Raw genomic sequence first — 15331 nt, forward strand, 5'->3', positions numbered from 1 at the left:
TTCCAAGCCTGGAGTCTCTAATTAATTGGAGGAATCATACCTACCTTTTGGGATTTAAAAATCCTCTTGGGATTTTATTAAGGCAGCTTAGCCTTGTGACCAGGAGCAATGGCTTTTGAAGCAGACTGCTTCAGTTCTTATTCTGGATCTACTGCTAACTTATTATATAACCTTGTGAAAGTTACTTAACTCTTTGTGTCTCAGTTTTCTCATTTTTAAAATGGTAATAAAGGTACCTAACTCATAGAGTTATTTTGAGGGGCTATATTGAGAGAATTTTGTCTATATAGTACTTAAAACACTTCCCAGCATACAGTAAATGCTCAATAAATACTAACAGCCTTCTGTGCCTTTTATACTCCAAGAACAATCAATATTTCTGGTAATGGTGGTTTCCAAATATGACTAACCTACTAGTTGTTATATAAAAATGAATCTCTAGTATGGACTGACTGATAGCTTTTATGATCTGTGCTTATGGTTCTGTTTTTTGCTAAATATTATATTAATTATTAAATATGTTATTAAATTATTTATATATTCAATATAACTATTAAATATATTAACTATATTTTCAGATCCAACTAGCACATAGTGAATATGTATTATATGCCAAGGACTTGCCAGGCAATTTTGAAACATAATCCCTTTTAATCATAATAAAGCATTTGTGAGGTAGACATTATTACCCCCATTTTACAGCTAGGGAAACTGAGACTCAGAGAAGTTACAAATTTGCCTGTTTATATTTGAAAAAAAAAAAAAGAATAGAACTGAAACCTTACAAAAGTAAATTCAGCACAGTTTCAAGACTCAGATATAGTTCAGATTACAAAAGCATTAGAAATAAATATAGAAAAATATTTTAATGGCCTTGGGATCCTTATAGTGCAAAGCATGGTGTGAAAAGTAGAAGTCATAAAGGAAAAAAAAAATGATACATTTGGCTCCATTAAAAAATAAGTTCCCTTACAATAAAATATTACAAATTAAGTTCAAAGAGCAGGAAAAAATAATAGTGCTATATATAAGAATTTCCTTTGAAACAAACAAAAAAGACAAACCGCCCAGTTGCAAAATGGGTAAAGAATAGGAATTGGTGAGCAATAAAAGAGGATGATATCAGTACATAAGAAGGTATTCCTTCTGTTAGTATTCAAGGAAATACAATTAGAAAGGCAAAAACAAGCAAACAAAAAAACCCAACCCATCACACTGGCAAATATAAAGAAGATTGATAATCACAAAAGTTGGTAAGGTCATGAGTAAGGTAGCGTTTTCATATCCCACTGGTATAACTATAAATTGGTACAACTACTTTGGAGGGTTATTTAGCACTATCTGGTAATATTTAAATTGTGCATTTCACTTTTCAAAATCTGAGAGAAAAAACTCATGTACATGCATAATGGGGCATTTATAGAGAATGCTATTTGCAGCATTGTTTGTAATGGTGTGAACAACCTAAATATCCTTCAACGAATAAACTGTGATTTAGATAAACTATGAAAATTTGTGCACAGTATTAAAATAATGAAGTAGATCTATGCATACTAATGTGGGACTATCTCCAAAATATATTGTTGAAACAAAACAAAACAAGACAGCTAAAGATACACCCTGCATAATAAAATAGATAAAAAATAAATAAAAGTAAATAAAAAATAAAGATACACCCCATATGAAATCATTTGTATTTTTAAGTCCATGTACAACCACAGTACATATTTTCTCTAGTTTTATACATATGCATAGAAAATGATTTGGAAGAATAAACACCAATTGTTTAACAGTGATTACCACTGGAGAGGTGGAAGAAGGCATTGGAATTAAAAATGTGTGTTAAATTGGTCTTTCACTATACTGGTAGCTAATTTTGCAAGGAGAATATAATGAAATAATTAATTTTGAAAAGAAAAAAGCATAGTGAAAGCCACACAGATAAAAAGAAGCAGGGTTTAAACTAGATAGTCTAACAAAACCAAGCAACAAATAAAAAACAGGGTTTTTCCTCTATTATATTGCCTTTCATGTTATCCTTCTAGTTCATGAGAAAAATATTTTAAGAGGAAGTTATAATGTTTACCTTGATTCCAAGTCTGGCAGTCATTTAGAAATTAAATTCTTGCTTGGTTATGTATTCCTTTGTCTCTATCCTAAATTTGAGCTCTTAGCCTCTCAGAGTAAATGTCAGCCTTCTTAGTTCAATTTTCTGCTTTGTCAGCATATCACTGTCTCATGTTCTGCTTTAATAACAGAATACAATGAAAGCTTTCTGTTTTTATTGTTAATAAAAAATTTTGTCTATATGATTCCCTTGGCCTAATCTGGTGTTCAGCTTCTATCAATTTATTAATGTAGAATGCTGAATATTGAGTGTTACATTGACTTTGAAGAGTTGCCAACGCTTTTTAGGTTTGGATTTCTAGTTTTATGTATAGTTAGAAGCCTGAACCCTCAATAATCTGTTGTTATAGTATTTCCAGCATGATTTTTAACACAGAATTTTAAAAATTATACCCTAAATATGGTAAGTCAAAAGAGTTTTCTGGCCTCATTTGGACATGTGGTATTGTGACACCAGCTATAAACTTCCCTGTCGCATCCATTAGCATGCACTGTTTTGAATATATGACATGAGTGACTGTGCAGTTGACAAGGAGAGGATCAGGCAGGACTTGGAGACCAGACCACCCGTACGTTTACGGTGTTTTGTTGGACCTCAGGGACTTTTTGGAGAGTTCTTAACACCTGTTGGTAACATTGGATGTATTTTTGAAGTAGATTTGAAGTCTTCAGTAGTGTTTTTGAATTTATGTCTTTTACTAAGACCTCTTTATGCGATAAGATAGGTGACAGTAACAGTAATCTCTTTTTTTGCTTAATGATCAGAACACCTTTGAATAGGAATCAGGATAGGACTGCTTTATATTAAATTCCTTTCTGTAGCTCATAGTACCTTGGAGAAGTTTCAGTATACTTTTCAAAAAGGAGAAATGATCACCATGGTACTATCCTGGAACTTTAGTCCAGCTCGTGATTTTGGGGTGGATCATTGGCCGTGTTCTGTATAGTTAGCTTTCAAAGACTACAGCAAGAATTTTCCAGAAATTAGAAACAATCAAATGTTGTAATTGGCTTTCTAGACTTTCTTTTTAAAAAATGGTAGTAATAATGCTTATTGACGATGCTTAGTAATGCTTAAGATTGATAATAACTGTGGGAAAATTTAGGAATTATAAGACATTTCTTAGGCAATCTATATTTCAAGATAAAGCTCATGTACATATATCAGACCAACTCTCTCTTTTGCTTATTTTAATCATTTGGCTGAGATTATTCAGAGACTTTCTCAGTCCTCTTTGTTCTGATTGTTGCGCTAAGTTCCTTAAATATTGCATGCTCGTTAGTGTGTGTAAGTACAGTACGTGCTTTTCATCCCAGAACTGACAGTCGTGCTCTTTACTTCATCTCTCAGCCTCAGCCACTCTTTCGTCTCCATCATGGAATGTTTGTTGCAGGGTTAATGCTGTGTTGCTTACTTTGCTTCAAGAAACTCCTTGATCACATTCATCAAAACATTCACATAATGTTTTTAAGATCTGCCCTTTCACTCTCACATTGATATGTCACATTTATCTGTACAACTTCCTGTTGTGAAAGCCTCACTCAGGCCTAGCTCTAGGCTGGCCCCATGGACTGGTGGCTCTGGAGCAGGACTGCAGCTGACTGGGTAGTTACCCTGCGTGACTGGAATTGACTGTTTCTGAAGGGTAGATAATGAAGCACTGTTAGACCCAAGGGACAAGTGTGGGACTGAAACATCGGAGATCAGTCAAGAAGGTGACAGCCTGAAGAACATAGGAATGGGACAGGAATCAAGCCCTGTGTTAAGGAGAGGGGGCTGCCAGCCCAGAGCTCTTTTTTTTTTTTTAGCTTTGAGTGCTTGCTATTTGGTAAATAGGCTGACTGAGTTAAAACAAAACAAAACAAAACCAAAATGTAGTGATTGAGTAGATAATCCTAAATTGCCAACATGGCTACCTGCAAGCTTCCCGATGGGCTGAGGGCCACCTTGAATTGAAGCATGTGATGCATTTGGCTTACAGAAAATTGGAATGCATCAGCCCTGTGGTCACACGGATTTTTAGTATAATTATATTGTGATCTCACTGTTTAATGATGAGCCTAACAAGACATCTGTATTTTGGGGTTTATTTTTGACGATTTTCTGTGGTTTAATAGTCTAAAATTGGTAAATTTATGTTACGAAAAATTTTTTCACCAGAGCAACTGAACTCTGTCAGATGATGTTTTCAATTTATATCATAAAATATTAGAACTGGGAGGGAGCTTTACTTGCCCTCCTGTGGTAGATTCTTTATTCATTCATTTGTTCTTTTGTCATCAAGCATCTACTTTATAACAAACATTATGGCAAGAAGATATCCTGAAAAGAGATTAAGTATGTTAAACATAAGTCTCCCATTAGAAGCAAATTTGTTAGACTTTGATCCTGTTATGATCTATATGTTAGCACATTTATAGACACTGAGCTTTTCAGTTCGTTCTTTTTGGAACTTGGGCTTTGGTGATGACATGGTATCAGGAACAAATAAGAATATCATTGAATAGTACCTTTTGCTTTTCAGGGGGTCTTAGAAATCTCATAAAGGTGACTCTATGATGCCTATCTTGACTCGCTATCCTTAAGAGTGAATTTTTCTTTTCTTCTAGAATCACAGGTCCTGCTTGGAATGCATATCTTTGATGAAGCTAGTCCCCTTTCGTGGGATTGGAAGTACAAATAAATACACATTCACTTTTGCTTGCATTAAACTTGTTCCGTAACTAGAAAAATTTAATCTTGCTTTGATTCTTCCACTTTTTCACATAATCTTTGTGCTTGATTATATTTGATCAAAACAATTTACTCCTTTTTTCATTTCCTTCAGAATAAAAAAAGTTAAAGTAAATTACTTTCTATCAATTTAGAACAAAAAATGCAGGAAATTCTAAAGTGAAGATCACCATGCTCCCATGAACTTTATGGTATTTGTAGCAATTTATTCTTTTTGTTTTTTTAACAAAGAGCTTTTATGAAACTGCTAATAATTGTAACTTTGTTTAGTATTACATGTTTCTTAAACTGTGGCTGCTTTCCAAATACCACAAATAGTCTAAATTATTTTACCTTTAAGAGATGTTTTTTTAATGGAGTCATTGGTTAATTCTGAAAGTAATTCAAACTCAGTTTATAACCTTCTAAACTCTCACTCTTTAAAGTTTGCTAAATTTTTTTTTAAGAAATCACATTTGGCTCTTTTCTAATAGCTTTGAACTTGGCAATAAAAAGGAAACTGCAAGCTTTTATTTCATCTGAATTTGAAGTCATAGTTTGAAACTTAAGCTCTTTAACAAAGCATGGGACAGCATATGTAACAGTCCTACTTACATATTTTTGCTTTGTGTGTGTAGAAAGTTTCCTGCCTCACTTTCTCTTTGGTCTACTGGACATTTTTATTCCATCAATAAATTGCAGGTCTCCCAGAATATTTTATATGGGATTTGTTTAACCCATGAGATCGGATCCTTCCTATTTTACATGCCAAAACTTTTGGCATTCAGTTCACTTGTACCCCCAATAAACAGCTTAGTTTAGCAGGGTACTTCTGATAATTGCTGAGGAGAGGGTGAGGCTTGGCAATGATCAAACCCAGTGGGATAAGATTCTGTTAAACTGTGAGTGTTATATGCATAACCAAGGGATTTGGGGGTTTCAACAGTACCCACTGAAAGAAAAGAATGCATTCATAAGTAGGTGAAAGAATTTAATTGGAACGGAAGAGCGAGAAAGAGGATTGTGGAGGAAGATAAAAAGGAAAGGGCATGTATTTGTTCAGTAAATGAGAGGAGAATCAGCAGCGTGAACAAAGCCTTAGTCCTTCCTTAAAATGTTGACTTCTACCTCGAGGTATAATCCTCACCTTCCCTACTTTGTTGCATTTTTCCCTTTTACCCCTCACTACCTCCCTTTTTAATACTAATTTGCTCTTCTCTGGGCTTTTCTCTGCAGCCCCCTCCACAATAGGTTATTGTCCCACACAGATGCAGTCCTGCCGTGAGGGCTCTCAGCCTTTCCGGCTGCTCCGCCCCCGCTGCTCACCAAGTAAGGACAGAGGGTCTTTTCTGTGGTGTGTTTTAAATATGTGCTGGGCCAGCCCACTCCGGCACTTCTTCTAATACATATTAATGCTTTTTTCTTTCTGATTTCTGAGTACACGATCGTTTGATCATTTTTTGCTTTGAATGTTCTTTCTGTGCTGCCAGAGAAAGAGATGACTTGATGTCTGCACTAGTTTCCATAAGGAGCAGCCTGGCAGATGTGCAGCAAAGAGAAGCAAGTGCCTATGAACAGGTGAAACAAGCTGTGCAGATGACTGAGGAAGCCAATTTTGAAAAAACCAAGGCAAGTGTAGTAAGATGAAAACAAAGGCATCTAGAATTGTTCTATTTTTTTTTTCTTCTGAGTAATTCTTTGGTTATCCTTCCATAACTAAATTCTGTTTTCCAAACACACAAAGTGAATACCAATCTGTTAATGTAGACTTTTCTGAATTAAACAAATTTGCTATTTGGATAATTTTTATTCCCTTGCAAATACTCTTGTTATATCACTGTTCAAAGAATGTAGTACAATATGGTCAAGTACTTTGAGAGACTTGTATGCTTAAACTTTTTATTTGCTGATAGTTTTCATTGCTGTGAAAATTTTAATACATACTCACCAGTTTGTGTATATTCTTGTTTGATCAAAGACAATGTTTTTCCTCTATATATGGGAAATTTTGAGAATATCCAAGTATCCCAAAGATTACAATATATGTGTATTTAATAGTATCCTTAGCTACAAGTCTGGATCCATTGTAAGCTTAATCAAACATACTTAATAATAATGATAATAATAATTAACACTTAGTGATCAGTGTTCTAGGCACTTTGAATAATAGGAAGTTACTATTGATTCATCTATATTTGGAGGCCACATCTTAATCGATTAAAATTGCTCTGCATTTTCCATAGGCACACTAGTTGCACTTCAAGTGCTTAATAGCCACATGTAGGTACTGATCACTCACTTGGACAATGCAGATATGGAACATTTTCATCATCACAGAAAGTTCTATTAGTTAACACTAGTCTAAACCATGTAGTAACGTCAGCATTCTTTAAAATATTGGAGCGTTCGATTCTATATTAAGAATTGACTCTTCTCAGTCATTGCCTTCTCCATTTGTCTCTATCCAGTTCATCCCTAACTCTTCCCAGACCATTTGACCCTAAATTCATTACTAATTTCATAACACCTCTCTGCCTATGAAATTTAGGTTCAGTTCTGACCAAACTCCCTAACATATGTTAATGTTTCCTCAAACACTCCTCCTATTTCTTTAGTTGTTCTGAACTCTGGCTGTCCCTTGACAACATCATGATCCTTAAAACCTCCAGCAAAGCCTCTTTGCCATTTAGTTCATCTCACATGGCTACAATGGAGGAATTGGCACTCACTTCGCTCCTTCTTGCCATTTCCAGGGCTCTGTTGGGCTTTCCGGTACCATTCCTCTTTGAAATGAGTGTTGTCTCCCTTTTCTCTAATAGTAAGCAATAAAATTTCTCATCTAGAAGACACTCGTTGACACTTTTTAAGAGCTTTAGCATCTGACCCTTTCCCCCTCCACCCTGTCTCCTTTCATCATCCTTAAAGGTTTCAACATCCATGTTGTTAATACAGTCATGTACCACATAACAACATTTTGGTCAACAACGGACTGCATACACAACAGTGGCCAGAGCACCATGCTACACCATATAGCCTCGGTGTGTAGCAGGCTATACCATCTAGGTTTGTGTAAGTACACTCTGTGATGTCACACAATGACTAAATCACCTAATGACACATTTCTGAGAAGGTATCCCAATTGTTAAATGATTGGTGACTGTAAATGCAATAGCAACACGTTTCAGTCTCCTTAAATAATATTTTCCCCCTACTGTTCTGTAACGCCCACGTGAACTGAAGTGCCCCTAATATCTTAAACTCTGAAACGGCTCTCTCTGACCAGAGCATTTTCTCTACTTCCCTCTTTATGTAGAGAAATCTGCTCCATGTTCTCGTTCCTGCTTCTAGTTTTTCAGCCTCCTCTCTTTTTATTTGTTATCTCCAGGCTGGTCTGCTTTCCTTCCTACTTAAATATGAATTCTGCCATCTCAAACGGAACTCTTTATATTCACTCCTCCAGATTTGCAGCACCTTCTGTGTTCTCCAACTCACTGAAGAGAGCCTTTGTCCACTAGCGTGCTCTTACTGGACAACCGGACGTTGTCCCTTCCTTAACCCCTAACCAATCCCTAAGTGCCAATCTTAGTTTCTGAAGTTTTCTTGAATTCTTTCCTCACTAACACTTCTTGTTCAGTTTGTGGTACTCTCTGAATTTACATGTTGCAACAGCCTCCTAACTTGTCTCCCTTCCTTTGCTCCAGTCCCTGTCCTGCAGCCACAGTGAGCTTTCATAAAGACAGATTTGATCATGGGACTCTCCACTTTAAAGTCCTTCAGTGAATTCGCACTGCCTTTGGTCTCCAAACTCCTCCGCATGCTTACGAGGTCTGTCGTAATGTGGCTCCCTTTTCCCCTCCAGTGTTGCTTCTTATCATTCTCCTCTCACACCTCGTCCCCCAGCAGAGTCAGGAGACTTTAATGATTGAGCACGAGATTGTGAGAGTTAGCCAGACCTAGACTCACTGGCTGTGTGACCTTGGACAGTTATTTAACTTCTCTGTGCCTCAGTTTTTCTTCATCTGAAGATAATACCTGACTCATACGATTATTAATGAGGACTGCAGTTTAAAATGTATATTAGTTATCCTGTAGAAACCCTGGCACAAAATATCTCCTCAATAAATGTCTGTGGTGGTGATGGTTATAATCCCAGTGATTATTCAGCCTCTGGTCTTTGTATATGCCATGCAAATTCTTCTCCACTCCACGGCGTGGATGTTTTCTTCATCCTTTTGTGGCTTAGCTTACATGGCACTCTCTCTAGAAAACCTCTGTTCTCTCAGGTCCAGATTTGTGCCTCATATGTGCCTTCATAGCAGGGTTTCTTAACCTTGGCATTGACATTTTAGGAACATAATTCTTTGTTTTGGAGACTGTCATGCATATTGTAGTATGTTTAGCAGCATTCCTGGCCTCTACCTACTAGATGCCACCAACACACATCCCCTTCCCAAGTTGTGACAACCAAAAGTGTCTCCGGACATCGCCAAATGTCTCCTCGAGAGCAAATTCACCCTCAGTTGAGAACCAATCCTTATTACAGTATTTATCAAAATGTATTATTATTGTGTTCACTATTAAATCCCTAGCATCTTGTGTAGTGCTCAACACATAATAGGTACTCAGTAAATATCCACCGACTAAGGGAATTGCAACTCTGCATTCTAGAATTCCTTCATTGTCTTCCTAGTTTACCTCCTTTGCCAGTGCCCAGTGAAAATTAAACCCAATCAGTCTTTTTTTCTTTGGCTACTTTTGGCCTACCAAGCACTGCTGAAGAAGGTTGCTTACAGAAGCCACTGAATGAGTTCTCCTGGAGAGTGTTACCGGTCACCTTCGGTAGTTATAAGTACTGTTCAGCAGTGCTTACCTGTGCAGTTGACCGCCTTGTCTACTCTACACAGAAACTCCTCTTCCTCATTTCCCCAATTCCCCTTGTACACCATACTCTCGACAGACGACCTGCTTCTCACTTTACTGAGATCAGGATCAGCTGACAGGAGCCTCCTAAACATCTCATCCTCCAAATGTGTCTTCTCATTTTTTCTCACTTTTCTGGCCCTCTTATTTCCCAATATGAATCTCTTTTTCTAAGTTCTTGATGTCTCCTACTTCTAGGTTTTCAGGGACCCTGAGCCATCTCTTAGCACATCTTTCTTGCATTCTCCGTCCCTCGCTCTCCACTGTTATCCCCCCATCCAATCTACAGCTGTTATTCTTGTTTAAAAAAGCAAAAAACAGCCTTCACGTGATCAACTTCCGCTTGAGTTTACTACCTCTGTCTATCATTTCACTGTCAGACCTTTCAAAACCGTTGTCTACCCTAATGGCTTTCCTTTTGCTTCTGAACACATTGCAGTCAAATTTTGAACAAATCGTCTGATTTCATGCTGGTGAATTGCTTGCTTAATGGTACTAGTCACTTCCTGATTACAAAACTCAGTGAGCTCATCTTAATCCTCTTTTGACTCAAACTCTGTAGTTTTGGAAGCTATTAACCGTCCTATGATAACATGTCATCTCTTTCCCTTGATTTAGCTCATATTTTACTCTCATGGGTCCTCTTTGTATTCTTCTTGTCTACTCTTATATCTCTTAACTTGTTTTCTACAAGCTTTCAATATGGACATCCCTCAGAGTTAGTTGCTAGCCCTGCTCCTGTGTTGCCTTGATTTTCTGGATTCATGTCTTCTCTCATGGCCAAATATTGCCTTCCTTTGAACATCCCCACATTGTGCCTTTAGCTCTAAGTGCTCTTCCAAGCCCCAGACCTACATTTCTTGCTGCTATTAGATCTCTTTACGTGGATGATATTCCACTAGCATCTGAAATGCTATACAACCAACTTATGAATTCTCTCCACCTTCCCATCTACCACTCCTTTTCCTTCTACCCTTTTCTGTATTGCCTTTTTCAAATAATGGCATCACCATCTTAGCAACAGCCCTGGCTTGTGTCCTAAAAACTTTAGCTCTTCCTATCCCTCTCTCTTGATATCTATCACTTGCCAAGTTCTTTCTCTCTGTCCAGAGTCGCCTATTTAGCTATGCTCACCTTTCCTTTCTTGTACCCCACCCCGATTTAAGTCTTCACATATTCTTATGCAGACTATTGCAGTTGCTTTCTAATTGCTTTCTGTCAGGTTTCTTCTAATTCCAGTGCATGTATTTTTCACATTGCTGCCATGGCCTTTCTGAATTGTAAAGACAAATTCCTTTGTGTGACCTTCCAGATCTTTCACAATCTGGCCCCATTGTAACTTTTCTAGACTTATCTTTCATTATGCTCTTTCGTATAACCTGTATTGATCCCAGAACATGACCTATAATTGACCATTTTCATGAGTTTCTTCATGCCATTCTTTTCCAGCCTGTATCCACCTGTGAAATATCTGTTCAGACTATAAGACAACTCAAACAGCAGTCTTCCCAAAAGTTTTTCCTAGCCCCCTGTTTGAATTAATCTCTTCCTCATCTGTATTCCTGCTGATGTGGTTTATAAATTTGGTTTCTATTTACATTGCTGTCTTCACCAAAAGACCTTGAAAGTCAGGTCTGTGACATCTATCATTGTATTCCTCACATGACCACTTACATATTAATTGCACAATAAATGTTTGTTAAATTGAATGAAAGCCAATTATTAGTTTTAAATATTAATGTGAACTTTTGTCATTAGTGCTTTAAAAAATTTAACAGTTAAAAACGAGCGAAGCTATTTGTGTATTTCGAATCTACAGCATTTTCACTTAATTAGTAATAATGAATGCAAGGATTGATTACTAAGCAATTTACAAAATGTAATGCAAGTCTAGTGGTTTTTATCTAGGAGGTGTGTTAAAATACATTAGGAATTTTGCTTTCTGAAAGCATTAAAAAGTCAGATGGCATAGATAGGTCAATTTTAAAACCAGCTACTTTTGTTACTGAGCTATGAAGTGGTTACTTTGTTCTATAGTTCCTTGACATTTGTTGCCATCTAGTGTGCCATTTTCATACTGCATGCTAACTAGAAGGGATTATTTTATATTATATATTTACATTTATAGTGGCAGTGAAAATGCCTGAGGATTTTATAAGAAAATAAGTATATTATATAAGAAGAAGCCACTATCTTAAGAACTACTAGGAGAAATGGCAGCCACAGGCCCCAAATTAACTTGGTCACCTATAAAGATCTATTGTTTAATTATGAATGACTGTTTACTGACCTAGCCTTTGAGAATTCAGTTATTATGACTTTACTGAATGGTTATCTGAGTATGAACAGGGGGTACCCAATCAGCTGGGATTCTGGAAACTAGGAGAGGGAGCCCTAGAACTAAAAGAGAAAGCTTTAATGGAAATAGTATACAAATATTCGTCTAGTAGACTCAAATCTTCTAGTGTGACATCTGTTGTAAGAGAGAGATCTTTAGAAAGATTAAATCACTTTTTAAATTCCAAGTATGATGAAGTCCTATTGTTCTCTTCTTTGTGAGTAGGCATATAAAAATCAATGCAAATAGAAGTAAAAACTATTATATTATTTGGAATCATTGGTTATGAAACTGGGGGACAGACCCTGATTTCCCCTCGCTATTCCACTAACCCCGTCAGAACAGGCCTTGACTAGGGGAAGGGGGAAATAGCAAAAGAAAATCTGCTTGACATAGCAGGACAGGCTGGATTCTTAGGAGTAAGAAATTCTGTTAATGATAATATATGAGTAGAGTTGATTAAACATATATTTCCTTAGGCTTCGACTTGATCTGAAGGTCAGGGTGTTTGTTCCTTAAATGAATGCCTTATGGCTTAAAATAACATTTGTAACCCCTCTCTTCAAGTTGTCTTTGCAGATAACAAACAACTACAAGCCACCTTTGAAGTCTGTACACCTCCAGACTCAAAGGAGCCAAGGAGGAACTTAGTCAGGATGCCAGGAATAATTACGCTGACCTCACCCCTGACCAGATTCTCCCACGACTCTCAGGACCCCCACTCATGATTTAGCTCTATAAATGCCTGTGATTTTGAGCGGTTGAGGAGCATGAGGTCTTTAAGCCCCTTTGCATGCCTCTTTTGGTTCAGTATCAGTTACATACCAAGAGACATCAATAACCAGTTATAACCTAATATTTTTATTCAGTGTTTCATTGCTCCTTTCATTGCTCATCACCACCCATTGGTGGTGTCTAGTCCTAACAGACAGAAGGCCATGGCACAAAAGCAAGTCTTCAGCCGTGGTTCACATGATTTATGACTTTTTACTGTATCCTCGTTTCTTGGCATTAGGCCTCATCCTATAAGGATCATTTACTATTCCTCGTTACTGAACTGATTGAATTCTTTGAATTGATTCTTCAGTTGCTTTTCATGGTAGCCTGGTTTTTAGATCTTCAGCAGTCTTTTCCACTGTTCCTGTTCTTAATGATGTTAACTCCTGAGTTTTGGTTCAATTGAAAACCTTCTGATTGGATATATAGTTGATATTCAATAATTATTTTATTCAATCATACCAGTAGTATCCATTATATGAGCAAAATTTATGAACATTTTTATTAAGTTCATATAAAATATTTTTCACAGGAGCAATTGCATTTTGGAGCACAAAAGTCACTAATTCATGTTATTTCAAGCTCCATGAGTCTAAATTATAGAAAAATTATACTTTTCATTTCTTTTAAAATCTACTTTAAAATTTCCTCTTCCAGGCATTCTCAACCAGGACTGTACCTGAGAATAACTCACTAAGATAATTTTACTGTATTTGTCTATCAGTTAATCTGAGGCAATTGACAATGGGAGACAATTACTTTTATGCTTAGGAATACAGAAATATTCCAGAAGAGACCAAAAGAAATTGAAGTTTAATACTTTACAAAGAGAGGAAAAATTTACGTATCTTAGATTCATCTGTTGTTATTAAAGCTTTCACCAGAGGGAAGCAAAATTATGCATAAGACTTACAGTGCTTACCGAGACCATTTCCGGCTCCATTAACAACAAACGTGACTATCCAATTTATAATCATACAGCATGTAAGTCATATGTAACTTGGGTTTCTTTCTACCAATTCAGGGGAAAAGAGAGGTTGGGTGAGGTGGATATTGTAGATAAGAGCCACTGGGATAAGATTAAGATATCATTGCTTCTTAATTTAATTGAGATTTTTAAAATTTGGGATTTTGAAGTCATATTTTATTATTGGGTATTATACATAGAGATATCATAAATGTGGCCAAAAGGAATTTCTGGAAATGCAGAGAGGGAAATTTAAGACTAAAGAACAACTATGGACTTTTATCAGAAATGGAAGATGACAGTTTTCATAAAACTAGATAGTGAATGCTGTTTTAAGTCTTTCCTTATTTTAACTTTTCATTATTACCTAATTTTTACTTTAATTGTGTGTTTAGGGGGAGTGAACCAAATCTTATCTTAGTTATATTTTAGGACACTTGATTATTATATAGTGTTAAATAATAGATGCCTTTGTGTAATGATATATTCAGTAATTTTTAACCATGAACAAATGAGAAATCAGTTAAATTGGATACTTACATGTTTCATGCTGTCTAAACATGATATACAATTGTTATTACCAACCACTTGGTTTTTCTGAACCCTTTTTCAAAATTCTGACTTATCCTTGGCCCTCATCAAGGTCCTTTACCTGAATTTTCTAGTTAATTTGTTAACATAGCTTTAATTGTGAAAATTGAAATATGTGAATAAATGTAACATTTGGATACTGTTTTAAATCAGTAAATGGGGATGATAAATACAAAATTATGCTAATGGATTTTATAGTGAGTTTTAACTATCTTAAATAAAATTTTAAAAAGCTTAATTGTCTCATTTTCTCCTTATTTTTTTCAAATTCCAAAGTCCCATTTCACTCTGTCTTATTCTGGCAGGCTTTAATCCAGTGTGAGCAGTTGAAGAATGAGCTGGAGAGGCGGAAAGAGCGAATTGAAAAAGAACTTGCATCTCAGCAAGAGAAAAGGGCGTTTGAGAAAGAGATGATGAAGAAGGAAAGAGCAAAAGAAAGGGAGGACGTGGGATCAAAGGTACTTAAGGACTCCGTTGTCATCCACTTGGCTGAAGAAATGTTTGTTTGTTTCATGTCATTGATGAATCTATGCGCTACAGTTCTTGAATGAACTTAAATTTTAAAACCTTTGTTATGTATAAGTAGTCAAATTTTTTATAATTTAGAGCTCATAAAAATGCTGTTTTTTCAAATATTTCTCAATAAACTTTATTCTCTGACCTTTTAAAATAAAATAATCGGCTAGATTCTATATTATGAAATTGTGAAATTTACTTTAATCCTGCCATTCTGTTTGATTCTCTCTCTCACATTTGCCAGAGGAGAGCAGGTGCTCTGAAGACACCCACATTTTATTTCAACTTTGGCTAAATCAAGGAGAGATGACTCCCCCACCTTATCCCGTACCCCAAAATTAAACATGCAGAAGATAAAACACTTGAAAGAAACCCAGTAACC

At 36.2% G+C, this 15331-nt stretch overlaps 1 protein-coding gene across 1 annotated transcript in view; it reads left to right on the plus strand.

The window, feature by feature from the left end:
- The window catches only part of SDCCAG8 (SHH signaling and ciliogenesis regulator SDCCAG8), a 209818-nt gene that overhangs the window by 38181 nt on the left and 156306 nt on the right, over nucleotides 1-15331 (plus strand). The window contains exons 9-10 of the mRNA XM_063082814.1: nucleotides 6331-6469; nucleotides 14739-14891. Of these exons, the coding sequence (XP_062938884.1) occupies nucleotides 6331-6469; nucleotides 14739-14891 (292 nt within the window). The remainder of the gene's footprint in view (nucleotides 1-6330; nucleotides 6470-14738; nucleotides 14892-15331) is intronic.

The sequence above is a fragment of the Cynocephalus volans genome, chromosome 18, assembly GCF_027409185.1.
Source record: "Cynocephalus volans isolate mCynVol1 chromosome 18, mCynVol1.pri, whole genome shotgun sequence".
Lineage (NCBI taxonomy): Eukaryota > Metazoa > Chordata > Mammalia > Dermoptera > Cynocephalidae > Cynocephalus > Cynocephalus volans.